This window comes from Botrytis byssoidea (genome assembly GCF_014898295.1).
Source record: "Botrytis byssoidea strain MUCL 94 chromosome Unknown BBYS_029, whole genome shotgun sequence".
Lineage (NCBI taxonomy): Eukaryota > Fungi > Ascomycota > Leotiomycetes > Helotiales > Sclerotiniaceae > Botrytis > Botrytis byssoidea.
The window spans coordinates 237,952-253,535 of NW_024065870.1; the positions used below are offsets into that span (position 1 = coordinate 237,952).

General features: G+C 40.1%; 3 protein-coding genes across 3 annotated transcripts; 1 reads left to right on the forward strand and 2 right to left on the reverse strand.

The window, feature by feature from the left end:
• Nucleotides 1-1,079: 1,079 nt before the first annotated feature.
• EAE97_010649 (uncharacterized protein) lies at nucleotides 1,080-1,541 on the reverse strand (the record flags this gene model as incomplete). The annotated part of the gene is made up of 1 exon (XM_038881164.1): nucleotides 1,080-1,541. One exon carries the CDS (start codon nucleotides 1,539-1,541, stop codon nucleotides 1,080-1,082), a length of 462 nt encoding a protein of 153 aa, XP_038728025.1.
• A 7,616-nt stretch (nucleotides 1,542-9,157) lies between these two features.
• On the reverse strand, nucleotides 9,158-11,682 carry EAE97_010650 (uncharacterized protein). The gene is made up of 3 exons (XM_038881165.1): nucleotides 10,272-11,682; nucleotides 9,821-10,217; nucleotides 9,158-9,751 (listed from the first exon to the last, which is right to left on the reverse strand). The coding sequence occupies exons 2-3, from the start codon at nucleotides 10,047-10,049 to the stop codon at nucleotides 9,570-9,572; spliced, it is 411 nt and encodes a 136-aa protein (XP_038728026.1). The 5' UTR covers nucleotides 10,050-10,217; nucleotides 10,272-11,682; the 3' UTR covers nucleotides 9,158-9,569.
• A 183-nt stretch (nucleotides 11,683-11,865) lies between these two features.
• On the forward strand, nucleotides 11,866-12,804 carry EAE97_010651 (uncharacterized protein; the record flags this gene model as incomplete). The annotated part of the gene is made up of 3 exons (XM_038881166.1): nucleotides 11,866-12,104; nucleotides 12,181-12,296; nucleotides 12,429-12,804. The coding sequence occupies 3 exons, from the start codon at nucleotides 11,866-11,868 to the stop codon at nucleotides 12,674-12,676; spliced, it is 603 nt and encodes a 200-aa protein (XP_038728027.1). The 3' UTR covers nucleotides 12,677-12,804.
• Nucleotides 12,805-15,584: the final 2,780 nt, after the last annotated feature.

Sequence of the window (15,584 nt, forward strand, 5' to 3'; positions counted from 1 at the left end):
TATCGGACTGTTTGTCTACAAAATTATCATTATTTGGATATCAGAAATTATGTACCGATATTCGGCCACTCTCCCTTTTTCAATTCCTCCCAAGTTGACAGATGTAGCTTCAGTGCTGTTATACTCTATCTTTCCGGGAAATAAACCTAAGTTGTACTTCTCCCTTCTCGCTGAGACCCAATTTTATCAATTTTCCTGATTGTCAAATTCACATATATAAGTTCAACAGGTACCTAATTAAGAATTCTTGTGAATATTACATTAATAGATTAACTGCTATAGCCAAATATCTTCCCCCGATAGAGACTTCCTTTCTTTAGAACTGTAACCATTAGGATCTACGTGAGTGTCAAATCGCCGCGATACAATAGGTGGGTCAGTGAGTGCAGCCAGCTTCCCAACATTAACTCCTTTGCTACATCAAATTTACAACTTCTCTGCGAAGATATTAGCGACATTATCTATATTATAACTCCTGCAATTCTCTTCCATCAGAATAGCTGCTTTATATCTCCTCTAACCTCCTTAAACTCGACTGATATATACTCGCCTTATCTTTTATCACACATTATTACTTCAGTACTTGCAGCCTCGATTGATATACATCTGTGCAGACTTCGATTTGCTTCCATGATGATGTTTCACAGTCCAGGATTGGAGAGTGCGCGTACCTGTGAAACCTTTCGATATCTCAACTACAGGCCCAATAAATGAAGATATTGAGATCTGCACATCCATTCATGTATCTACACTTTCATCTGGTGGTTGATGGGACGTCATGCGTGATTGAAAATAAAGTGTCAGCGATATCAACGGCTTTCAACCGAGGGGTAAAGCTCGGACTATTGCTAAAGCTAGAAGTTTGACTCATGACTAGTTGACGTCTCGGACCAGATATAGGCAGGCGCCCTTGATTCTTGCTGCCTTCTCACTTCTGACCCCTTACCATGCACTCCATGTCTCATCTCACAGTACGACGCATTGCAGAGATTTTGGTAGCAATTGTGAGGGATGTTACCGGAGTTTAGATTGACCCAATTAGTGCTTGGTCCCACGACTTCCCTTCCTTTCAATTCCATTTATTTTGGCGTCGTCAAGGATAATGACTTTCCAGAGTCTGTTATGAATGTTCCAGTGTTCTGTTCATTTGACAATGGGAACATATTCTCAAACGCCTTGTTAACTCGCATGATGTATGCCACCGCTTCTTTTAATGTTGTTGTGATGCTATTGCTTGGTGGTATGAAATCAGGATCATCATCCTCGACTTGTTCAACTCCCTCAAAGTTTAAGAATATAGCAAGTCCATCCTTGATACCAGTTCTCATCAACAACACTTTTCGTTCGGCGGCCGGCACAGCGTTTTTGCACTCTCTCATAATGATAATCACACTTCGGAACAAGGTTGTGATTCTATAGTCTTTTGAATCATTTTGATCTTCCGTTTCTGGTGCTGGATCGTGCCCCCGTAGTTGAGCAATTCGGAGGTTCCCTTTACTTTTTTGGCTCAAAATATGATCCTTTGAGGGGCCATCAAACATTCTGCAGAAATTGTTATGGAGTTCAAGGCATTTATCAATTTTATGCGACGGCGACATAACCACTATTTTGGCAAAAAAGCGCTGGAAAGTGATATCTTTGTTGTGAATATTTCCTTCGAACCATTGCTCTGATATATATCGGTGGACGGATGGTATGGTTGTTTTGTTTGGGGTTGTGTCTTTGAGAAAGAAGATGCTGGTACATTTATTGGTTACGTCTCTAAGGTCGCCAGGTTGAATGAGACTGAAGTCGCTCACAAAGGTGTGAGGATTCTCTACATTTGCAAGATGGATCTCATATTTGAATACGAATTCCTCATACATTCGACGGTTGTATAGGAGTTCTTCCTCGTTTTAGGGTTGCGGATGAATCCTCGCAATTCACGAACGGTTGGTTCCATATTTTGCCCCTTTTCAATTTTCTGGGTGAGCGGAGCAGCTGAGTGTCAGAATTTTGAAGACCCTTGAACTTTTTCTGAAGAGAATTTTTGTAAATTCACAAAAAAAATTGTGTGTGATGTATACGTGTCCGTAGCTAGAGCTTTAGTACTAGTATGAGACTACCAGTGCTAGTTATGGCCTTGGATTTTCCGATCCGCGGGAGTATAGTTCCACCATCATGAGAATTCCAGTTATTCTTATCTTAATATCCACATGAAATATGTCCAAATTCCCAAAATAATTGATTTCTAACTATAATATTAGGTCAAGGAGTATTCGAATGATCTGCTATCGGACATCGAAGCATTGAAATAACTGACACTCCAGAATTCAGATGAATTACGATGATCTGGGACTGTCATTTGAATCAACTCAACTCTTGAGAATTCCGAAGGGTATCATTCGGATGGGGTTCGTAGGTTACGGTCTGAATGTGTTCTGAAGCAAGCCTGAGTATGGATACCTCCATCCCAACAAACCTGAGATATCATGATGTCAGACTCGAGACTCTTTCCACAAGATCAAAGTCCAATACCTGTAGATATCACATTACAGTAACTGGGAGTTGACATAACAAGAGATATTGGAAGAGCATTACGTTTTACTGCGGATGAGAGAAAGGAACTCTGATTTGTGGCAACGATGAAACACAAATTTTCGGCAAGAGATGGAATAACTTCTATTCTATGATGTTAGTTATGCCATAACGCTGCACAATCATCGTGTATTCTAGCATTTTGCACTGGAATAATCACTATAACTCCTGATATATTAACCAGAATTCCATGAGCATTCTGGTACCATTCTAATGCAAACGATGGATTTCAAAGCTTCTTAGTAATCTTCACAGAAAACTTTCAAACTCACTATATTCACTATTTTGAGCAATACCCATGAATAACCCCTACTATCATGTTCTCAATCTCGACCTCATTATTTAAGGGCCACTAGAAGCTGAAAGAGAGTTGAGACAGATACCCCATATGGTCAGAAGAGGAAGAGATAATGCTCTTGCTTACATCATTACTTGAGTAAAACCACTGGTGTTGATGCGTTCACCCTGCTTCTTACAACTGTTAGTTCAAGGCATAAGACGAATAAATGAGACTCGGAAAAGACTAGACCGACAAAGAAGTAGTGTTTTCGACAGTAACTTGAGTATCAGAGCTCATAAATGTAGAGAAATTCTGTGAAGAAGCGCTCGCTTCCACCCCCTCTTAATGGGTCTTCTCAAAGACAGCTTGCGAAGCTGGAAGACATGAAATGATGGAGACGTTGTAGGAACATGCGATAGCGTTAATCAAAGTCAAGCTGAAGAGTATTGAACATAGAGAGCTTTGCGAAAGAATTTAAAATCTCAATCCGTGTGGATTCTTGAATCCTACAGAGATTCACTAGAAGCACATACATCTTGATCTGACTCAAAAATCAACCCAATAGGATCCACGGTATGTAGAATTCCTCAAGAACTATAAAGGGATCTATTTACCATCAATGCTTCCCAATACCACCCGACTTTGTTGGAAAAGTCTACCCGGATAGGTCTCGCAGGAAAATCACACCAGTTCATCTGTTCATGATCTGTTTTACATGAGGCAAGTACTTTGTGATCGTGTTCGAGCAGGTTAAGTGGATTATTCACTTGCGTATAGAGAGTGGTCGTGTTCGCTGCCAATGATTCCTCAATGGCATAGGAAGCAAGAACAAAAACTACCGAAATGAATAACGGAAATTACAAATGTATGATTTCACCGTGGATATCTGATCCAACAAGTTCATGAATAGAAAATGACAGAATAAGAGAAGTTATTTCAACTTACTTTCGGAGATGACTCAAAGCCTCAAGTCCCATGGTTTCAACTAGCCTGGAATTTGGAGAATGCTGGCGAAGACAATACTTTATATACTTAGCCTATCATAAGAAACGCATGCTCGCTCCAATACTTCGATTCACTCTATGATCACAGACATTGCCAAGCTCGAGATATCTGTGGATCTCCAATATTCACCACCAAGGTACCAGATATTCAGAGAATTTTGTAGCTCGCGTTGACATAAGACCGCGTACACTCTGGGTGAACTTTCTGAGCAACAAGAAGTCGAGCTACGCGAAATATAGCAAAATGTTCCGATGTATCAGGATAGATTGTTATGGAGAAGACTCTATTCTGCGGCTATGATCTGGTTGACTAGATGTCAGGTGGAGGGTTGGCAAGTTTCTCTTTTGCTGTCGTCCGAACACTTGTCATAACACTGTCATCTATTATTTGCATCATAATTTGCCGTCACCTTAAAGAAGGAGAATCACCTCTGTGTTTCCGATTACTTCATCGTACATTTTGGAGTCCACAAATATTCCACGCCAAAAAACGTCACCAACAAACTCGGGACTACCTGTTGTGAAAATTGTTGTTGCTTGAGGATGCTGAAGAAGCAATAATGTGCGGGAGAAATCTCTTATATATTGGACAGCCATAAGATCTCTTCTTGACCAGTAGCTTTTGATATAACTAGGGAATAGGAAATTATACGGATGATTTAAGGCAATTGATAAATATGAAAACGAAGGGATTGGAAGAGAATGATGCTACTGGGCATACTCACGGGATCTACACATGGAAGACCTATAGCCATAGAACCTGAAGTGGATCAATTAAAACCTCCACCCCAGCTCGAATATATAAAGCTTCCACGCAGCATTTTGAGGCGTTAAGGGCCGCTTCAGAACTACTCGGATGCAGCAGCATATGATTAAGATAGAGGTATAGAAATGGAAGAACGGAAATCATCTCACCACATCCAACGATGAATCTCATCTTCCCATCTTAACTTGAGACTTTCATCTTGAAAACTACTTCTTGCCGTCATTTCTCACTACTATTCATTGTCAGATATCTACATATTCTCCTAAATATTTCCGACGAGAATCCTTTTCGGCGAAAATTAGATACATTCGACAGTCATTGAATTGGTACTCCATACCTTTGATCTTCCAAAGCCAACAGTATCAGACATCTCAACCTTTCAAATCACACTTACAATATAACCAAACTCCGAAATTCCACGCAACTGGAGAAACATGTAATCCTTGTCTCATGAATGAGTAACAATGATATTATTTTTAGTGCAGAGAGTGCTCTTTATGTACGCAAATCTGAATCAAATTGTAGCTGAATATGTTATTCACTTCTAGGATACACCTGTCATCTCCAGCTGCTATGTTCTTTTTTTTGATGATCTAGTTAATTATCTAGTTAGGTATGTGAGGAAAAGAGTTAGAATTAGTAAATCCACACTCTATTCACGCTTTTCACGAAGGAGAGTTGGACCCTCATGCACATCGTTGAGTTCAACAGAAGTATCTCCAGATTCAAAGAAGTTTCTATTGTAACATCAATTCACTACAGAGTATCTTCTCTGTAGTCAGTAACTCGGGACATGACTACCCAGCCATATAAAGAAACGACCAGATGATTTCTTACTATCAAGCATCAAGGAACACTAAGAGAATCAAGGTTCAAGGACTGGAGCTACTCCCCTGCGAAAAAGCCTCCTTGCCCCCTTTGGAGAGAGAAGAGTAGGAATGTGATCCGAAGATAACCGATCAGGGTTTCAACCTTTACACGATTCTTCGACAAGAATGAAATCAGATCTCGTCGATTTTCTTTGTATTGTCATTCGGTTTCTTCATCACGAATGACAATGACTAGGTACTAGTACATTCAACAACAAACAACAACGGGAGATATCACCGAATAGTTTTTCATCAACTAAGAATCAAGTCAAAAAGCACGAGCCGCAAATCTTATAATTTGAAAGTGCCAGGATGAGATAACATTCAGGTTCTATTCCGAGATCCATAGTTTGACTCCTTGCTGCTGCATCTGCTCTGTTTAAGTTGATTGGACGAAGATCCTTCCAGTTTTAAAGACGTGGATATATACTCCTCTTCTTTAAATTCCCAAATTCCTCGTGATACAGACATAAGGAATTCTATAGTATGAATCAAAGGCCCCGTAAGCTAACTGATATATAACCAGCGCGGAGATCCATTCTCGCTACCAGTGTCAGGAGTATATAAGATACCCATATAGATATCCTCCAACCTATCAAAAAGAAAATCAGCCGGTGCATGATCCATGGGCAAAGGGAATCAACTAGGGAGATTCTAGAAAATTTCCAGATATGCATGAAACGTGGAGGAGGTTCTGGAAAGCTCTAAATTTGATGCAACTATGCTGATTTCTCCATTTTCAAGTCTATTTTTCTATCTTATGTGGAATAAGTATACTTCACACCCAACTCGTCAAGGATTTTCACTGTCATTTGTCCTGTTTCATTTCATCCCATCCCATTTGACTTTCACTATCATTACTCATTCCTCACTCCCAATCCCTCTCACACAAATTGCAATTCCCTTCACCAAGCCTCCTCTCACCTTCAGCTCAATATCCTAACGAAAAGATACCCACGGCAAATTTAACCAGATGTACAAATATCTCCACGAGACCCAGCACCTCTTTCCTCCAGGTCTTGGGCCATGATGATATGATTTTAAGTTATTCCTTAAATAGCATCACCTCAGATTTCCTGTTGTCCCCATTATACTATCAACGCATCGAGCGCCGTGAGTCTAGTTTCATCCACTAGTGATTTATTTAAAGGATACATTTTCGATATCATAACTCTCACGTAGAACGTACAATAAACGCGCCCAGAAAATAGCAGTAGGGAATACTAAAGTTAAGAAAGATAGCAGGTCAAACTACCGAGAATTAATTGTTATCTCAACCATATCCCCTTGCTTAAGTTTCTCATTCTCAGTTTGATCGTTAAAATTTCAATAGAAAGAAAGGATTATAGTCCTTCTACTGTCGCCAATATCATCTCATCATTCGATTCCACGAGTTTCTCTCCACACAGCGCCGTGAAACATGATGTCTGTAATGTACAACTACCTATCTTATAACCTCAAACAACTTTACAAATAACAATCAATACCCAGCAATCAATCCAGACAAAGAACATTCCACAATTCAACAGAACCCATAGTTTTCACCACCTTCGTCGAGCCTAACTAATACCAACTATTCACAACCACCTTACCTTTCCCTCTTCTCCCTCTTCTTCCCTATTGAAGTACCTAGTAGTAAAGTAGGTAGTACAAACCCTCAGCCCACCACTCATCCATAAAATCATCGTATATAAAACACAGACTCCTAACCTCGGTTCCTCTATGATAGTTGATAGTTCGCTACCCCCTAAAATTCAAATCACCTGTCCAAAAACCTCCCATACAAATAACGAGTATAAAATCCCCCGATTCACAAATCCATAAATCCCATCTTCGATTTAATCGTCCTACTTACCCTACCTATCCTATCCATCACCCCATACTATACCACACCCTCATACCAAACCACCAAACCAAATCCTAAATCCCCACACCCCTTATGTCATTACCCGAGACCCTCCCCTCCAGCAAACCAACAGATATCACACCATACCATACCACATCACACCACATCAATACACAAGGCCCTGATTTCCCCAACTTTCCAGTTCGTGTTACGCTATGCTGTCCTATCCTTCCTATCCTTCCTGTGCTACCTAACCATCCATCCATCCATCCATCTCCATGCAACCTCCCGAACACGAACGAGCGAGCGAGCGAGCGAACAAGCGAATAAGCACGCCATATTATTTCTCCTTCTTCATTTTAGCGATTTTTGATATCTTTACTCTCCCCTCTGTCTTTTCCTCAAGTATTACAAGTATCATAACCATAAGTATTCGCATACAATCAGATTCTTTACAATTTTCTTCTCTATATTCATATTCCCTTATACAGACATCATCACTCACCCACGCACCCACGCACCCACCCATTCAATCACATGGAATGACATCCTTATCCCATCCTAATTACATCCTCACCCACACCCACCATTCCCTCTCTCCCCCATAAAATCCACCAAATATGCAGTACAACCGCCCACCCCATCACACACACAAAACCGAAACCGACCCACGAACCGAGTTTTCATGTCTCATCCTCACCCCTCTCCCCCTACCTACCACCCAAAAAAGTCCCTCTACAGTACAACCCCCAAACTCCTAGTCCATAACCCTTTCATACAGCCAACTAACCAGCTAACTTTGCATCTATCCCATAACTGCTTATCACTTCTCAGTACAAAACTCATAAATTATCAATCATCACCATCACACAAACCAAACAAACCCGAACAAAACCAACGCGAACGAAACCCAAACAAAATAAAACACAGTTCACATCACAGAACACCACATAATTCACCATTCAGACTAACCCTAGAAGATGGAGTAAAGAGGATTAATCCCAAGAACCATGAGGAGGCAGGGAGGGAAGGGCGAAGACGAAAATAAGATAAGTATCAGAAGAAGATTTAGTAAATGGATAGGTAGGTAAACAGATACAAATATATATCTAATAAATGTCAAGAACTCTCTTTCTCTCCTCCTCTCTTCTCTCCCCTCTCTCCTCTCTCTATAGATACACTATAGATACACCAAAATACAGAACAGAAAAGAAAGAGCATAGAAATGCTTCCTCTTTCCTTCCCTCCCTCTCTCTCTCTCTTCTCTCCCCATCTCCCCATCTGCCCACCCTATAAACTTCATCCATCCATTCCATCCCATCCCATCCCATCCCATCATACACACACACACATACATATACACATATATACAATATACCCACAAACTAAAAGTATAAATATAAATAAAATCAGTATTGTGAAATAGAACACAACATAATATACTATAATATAACACAACACAACACAACACGACATAACACGACATAACACGACATAGTACGACCTCGCATGGCATAACACAGCACAGCATAGCATAGCATAGCATGAACCACTCCATGAATGACCATACCCGGTTTGAAGTATTAAGATATGTTCTGATGACATACATACATACCTACATACATACATACATACATACATACATACATACATACATACATACATACATACATACATACATACATACATACATACATACATACATACATACATACATACATACATGTATGCATGATATCTTCTATCCAGACATCATCACGTAAACATCCAAGTTACTTCCAATAGAAAAAGATACACATAACACAAATGAGATCAAGTAAAGTTATTATAATTGTTGATACGTTCAATAGATAAACATCTCTATCCTCCGAGTCTCCATTCCATCCCTATATAGAAAAACCACTTGAGTGTAACCCATCTTATCCCATTCCATATATCCCATCCCAAACTCCTAACAAATACCCCGCAATCCCGCAATCCCATCCAAGAACTATGTCCATTTAAATCTCTCTTAACGCCATCTATGCCTATTCCCATATTCATACACACACCAACTGAAGAAGCATTATCCCCAATAACACCCAAGGTACAAACCATAACAGATATCCCACACTATCTCACCGACACCTCAAAAAACAATTCCACCTTGTAGCCTTAGTGTGGCGTCGCGTAGCCCCCACTTCTCCGCCTCACTCCAAATCACCACTTATCCCCCTTATTATTCTACTCAACGACGAATTACCGATGTTCGCAATTTCTCTCTTTTCTCATGACGTGCAGAATGATAATCACACTCTCTACCTTCACCTGCCCTCGGTTCTGCAGAATCATAGTGTTTGTGACTGTCTCCATGATTGATGACATGAGTATATCCACTTCTTGATGTTTTTCCTTCAATATATTTCTTTTCTAAATTGGGAGAAATCTGTTAGTTACATGTATATAATGAGAGAAAAAATAGTAAAGGTATCTACATACCTGCAGCAGAATCTCTATATTTCACACTTTGTTCTCCACCACTTCCTCTAGATCCATAACCTTGTCCACTGCTTGATGAACGTCCCGACATATTTGAGTTTGATCCGGTGTAATAATCAGATGAACGAGTTTCGTACGAGTATTGTGAGTCTCTTGGGGAAGATTCCCGATGATGTATGATAGTATCTCTTTGTGTGTATGTGTATCCACGAGAATCAGAGCATGACATTTAAGTTCCTCGGATAGGTACTCTCGGAATATTTATGTGCTTGATGTGCGAGGCGAAAGGTTTGATTTTACTGTATCGTAAAAGGGCGTCTAGCGCGTATGAGGTATATAGGGCGTAGAATGGAGTATTGTAATATTGTAGTATTGTTTCAAATTCCGTATAATCAAACTAATAGTTAATCTTAACCAAATGAAAAAGTAAACAAAAAGAGAAACATCATACTTATTATAGGGCAAGAGAAACAGAGAAATTGACTAATGAAATCATTCACTTGTTACCTGTTGTACACAGCAGCTCTCCAAATAAGGCAAAACCATTGACAGAAAAGCCCAACAAGGACATTGCCCACTCTACCTGTTCAGGACGGAGACAGGTTGAACCATCTAACCAATGGGTGGCTGCCTTTGGATGTGTTATTTGACTCAAAACGGTCAATTCAATCCAATGAGTCACAAGCTAATGGACAATAGCACTTCGGTGAATGATTGCATCCAAGTACAATAAGAAAAATCGAGGTTAGGTGGTGACGTCGACCTTGAAGCTCGGATATGGAATCAGGTGAAAGGGGAAATGAAAGTAACTAAGCTTAAGGCTCCCGCCGGTGGAGCAGTCATGATCGGGAAGTGGAAACGAGGTATTTCCCATGATCCGGTGCTTTGTTTGACACAGCCCATAAGAAGTGATCGAATGTAGAAAGAATGTAGAAAGTACGTGGAGGCACTGGTGAAGAAGCTTGGAAGTACGAGAGAGCACAGCCATCCGTTTCCTTCGGATCCCTCCCTCATTTTCCCTTTGTGGCTTTCTCTCGGGCATTTTTTTTTGAAACAGGCAGGAAAGACAAACAAGACGGATGGAAAGACGCGGAAAGTTTTGGATTGTCGAACGATACGAGAGATGATGTATGTGACTGATGATGGAATGATTGAATGATTGTATTAATGGTATTTAATTGTTGCCTTGAATGAATTCGATTTGATTGTTTTCGAGGCTTCCATGTCTTCAGCTGAGGTGAGCTTTCTTAATTCGTTTTTGCCTAGGGACCCAGGTATTTCGTTTGATATCGATAAGACTATGAGTCAAATATTGAGTCTGGGGTCTTTCTTTGTATGACTGATTGATGGTGGATTGACTGTAGATTGAATTACGCAGATGAATAGCATCGGCATTGCCATCTTTTTCTCGGTGTAAGGATGTGTAGATAGATATGTACCTACCTACCTACCTACCTATGGATGGATTAACTCGTGATGAGATATTGTATACTAGGTATAGACCAAGGCAGAAAGAGCTGAGGCATACAGAGCTTTCGAGTATCTTTTCGGTGAACATGCCATGATGGTAGGAATTCTGGTTGAAAATTGACAAACAAACAAGCAAGCAAATAATTCAATAATTAACCATCTCATCGTGAAGAGAAGTCGAGGTAACAATAACAATGATGTTGTTCAAGAAATGGAAAGATGGAGGGAGGGGAAAATAAAAATTCAATAAAATCCCATAAGTGTGGTGGTGTGAGAGGATTCATGTGATTTATGGAATTGTATGTACTGTAGGTGTAGTCATCCATCATCCATCATCCATCATTGATCCATCTGATTGGCTAATACACACTTGAGCCGAGAGAGCTTCATGCGGGACAAGGCTTCATCCAAATTCACCCATTCACCCCATTCACATCCTCAACTCTCAACGTGTCCAATACTTCTTTGTTTTACAATCAAATATATCTTCATAAATTTCAATCCATCAACAATCAATTGATCAAATTAATCAATTGTCACTACAATACAATACAATACAATACAATCCCTTCAATATGCGTCTCTCAACAATTTCCCTCCTTGCTCTCACTTCCTCGGTCCTCGCTGCCGAAGTTAAGATTGATGTCACCAGAGCTGTCGAATGTGAGCGCAAGACGCAAAAGGGTGATAAGATTCACGTTCATTATCGAGGAAATCTTGAGGAAGATGGAAAGGTGGGAAAAGAGTTCGATGCTTCCTACAACCGTGGATCTCCATTGAGTTTTGTGGTCGGAAAGGGTAGTGTTATTAAAGGGTATGTACTTTTTACTCACTGGAAGTCATGGAGATGAGAAGCATATGCATGGAAATACTAACGATTGATCTTGTAGATGGGATGATAATCTTCTCGATATGTGTATTGGTGAAAAGAGAGTTCTTACCATTCCTCCCGAGTTTGGTTATGGTGATAGAGCTATGGGTCCAATTCCAGCCAAGAGTACATTGAGTGAGTAAATTCTCATTTTTATGCCAAATATCCCTTTCAAGAACATCTCTCATTGAATTTCTCTACCCCTATCCTTCTATCTAAGATTCCCACTTGCCAAATATACAAAACTAATCTTTCCTCACCCACTAGTCTTCGAAACCGAACTCATGGGAATTGACGGTGTCCCCAAACCCGAAACTATTATTGAAAAGACCTCCTCATCCGATGCAGTCGATAGCGCCACCGATAGCGCATCATCACTCTCGGATGAAGCTACCGAAAAAGCTACCGAAGCAGCAACAGGAGGTGTGAAAAGTGTCATTTCCGAAGCCGCAGAGGCGGTCAAGACGGCTCTTGCTGATTCTGATGGTGATGGACAGGAGCACAACGAGTTGTAGATGACTCAATTGATGGAAAGGAAAATGGAAATGGAAATGCCCAAAGGGTTTTAAAACATGGTCATGAAGCCCCGCATAGTAATAGTCATGAGTTGTGAGGATGGCTTATGGATTGCTAGTGGAAGGTGATTATGTGGGAGATTGAATGTGGATAGTATGTGATTGAATCACCGGAAAAATATATGGCAGAGAAGTGAAAAGGGATCCAATGGGTGATCAACTTATTTCTTCCAATTATGTTTATATGAAAATAAGTATTCTCAAAATCGAACATATGAATATCTCATAGCCCATTTTCGATGCTATACTATGTGATTTATTCCTGCCTTTAAGATTCGTTAACATATATTCATATACATACATATGCTCAAAAGCTATATGTCACTATCACAATTAGTTTGTGATATTACATTATCTCATCTCATCTCACTAGGTATCTCATATGATATATCAACCACTAAATGATCATTCAACCCATGGGTATGGATTAGCAGCTATCAAAATTCGAGTATTTGAATCTCTGAATCTTTGAATCTCTAAGGCTTTGAGATGCAGTGAGGTGTTTGGGTATGATTGGCTGGTATGGCTATCTTTAGTGAGAATGATGTTTTTTTGAATGGAGGATGGGGAATAGAGAGGGGGGATAGAGATATTGATTTTATATTTGGGGGAGGAAGATGATTGAATAGTGAGATGGAGAGAGATGGAGAGAGATGGAGAGAGATGGAGAGAGATGGAGAGAGATGGAGAGAGATGGAGAGAGATGGAGAGAGATGGAGAAAGAAATAGTAAGATCGATGAGAGAATATCATATCTGAAAGAGAGGGAAGAGGTAGCTGGATAGAGGGCGTTGAATAATATAGTAAAATAAATAGAAAGATATTGTAGGTGAGGGTGGATGAATGGATGATTGAATAATGAAGCGAGATTGTTAAGGGGCGGATGGTAGAATGTATAGGGATGGATGTTTAAATAGAGGAAAAGAGATAAGAAGGAGCGATTTTGAGGAGTTTTGGGATTGGAGATTGGAGATAGAGAAAGAAGGGAGAGAGTTTTTGATATTGATGGTGTTGAAAATGTGGTGTTGAATAGAAGATGATGGGTTGGGTATGGTATGATGTGATATGGAGACTGGTGGGATGGGGGATAGAATGATAGAAGGTGGAAACTTGGAAGTGGATGGGTGATAAGATGATGAGATGGACAGTGAAATGGAGAAATATCTAAGGAGAAGGAATAGATAGACATGAATGTGGTTTTGAGAAAGGGGTGAATAATTGAGTAGTAGAAGAAACAAAAAGAGTTGTGATTCGAGAGATAGTGTAATGTTGAGATGATTGGATATATAAAGGACGGGGTGAATGGTGCAATGGTGCAATGGTGTAAGATATATCGAAATGGTATGATATGTAAAGGAAGAGTAGAATCCTTTAATGATGTAATATACATTGAGAAGACGGATGAACGCTTACCTCGAAAATAGGGGGGTGGACGGGCTTTGCAGGAATGTATGTATGTGTATAGGGTAGATAAGAGTCTGAAGCGGATGGAGATGAAGTCAAAGGGTCTAGATGTGGTAGGCTGGAGATGGTCGTGGATTCATAGATACAGATACAGAAAGAATTGTAAATGGTTCCAACCTTGGATCATATCAGGATAGAAGAAGTTGAGTAGATAAGTCAAGATTGGCGATAGCGGGAGGGGGAGGGGGATTTCTCCTAGGGTTATCTGTCTTGTGCCAGCTAGATCTTGAAATTTATATTATATATCGTCGTAAGAAATACTATTCTTTAATCTTTTGCATTCAAAACGGGTATTCAGTATAATCTGAAATAATGAGGACTAGGTAGTGATAGATTGTACCCATGGTCATCTATCTGTTGGTGATTTTATTGATATACTCGTATCGGAACCGAAGACAGAAATACTCCATCTTTAAGGCTAGATAGCAGATAGCTAGATACCTAGCTAGGGTAATATACCTTGTATGCAAATATATCTATCAACATGTCGAAATATACATCAATATGTCAAATACAAAATTCAAGCTAACTAACACTTCTCAAACAATAACAGAATATTCGACTTTCTGGTCGCCGACCAAGTAGGGTGGGGATGAGTGTTTGATTCAAAAGAAAGCTCACCTCCCATTTCAATAATGGCAGGGCTCATCTCATACTACCAAACGTATACCCCATCTTTCGAATGTATGATGAAATTGATATGAATATAAGTGCCATGTAAAGCAAACGAAGTGACTCTACAACCATGTCATTTCGTCTGATATCGATGAAAATATTCACATTTGAATATTTCATCGATAGAGAGATACCTAGTAGGTATCCAAGCTTCATACATACTGCACACACAGACTTCAGCTGTCTCTTGAGAGATCCATATCTAGATCGATATCCACACAAACCCGTGTTTGATACACGCGAACGGAGCTATCCCCGTAGTCATTTCATGCAAGATCCATATCTGAGATCTCGGAACACAGACTGTCATCCGTACAGTGTCCACTGCACAGGAGGCCGAAATACCAAGATCGATCCACCCTCGCGCAGAAGCAAAAGCAAATAACCAGAAACATCGACGCACGCGTGGAGAAATCGACTCCATAAATAAGATAACACCATAGATGTATGCGTATGACTGATACCCACCTCGGCGCATACACTTGATGTGCTGTGTGTGCTCTAGTATCCACAATCTCATATTCTAACCGTATACCCCAGTTCTCGGAAGCACTTATCTTGGTACTTACTATACCTGGTGAGTTAAAGCATGTGATTCGTTCTATTCTTGTCACATTTGTCTTTCGTCCGTCTTCATTGGACTTCGTAGATCAATCATTTCTTTTGGAGATGGTCTAGATGTGGATGAAGGTGGAAGGACACATGATCTA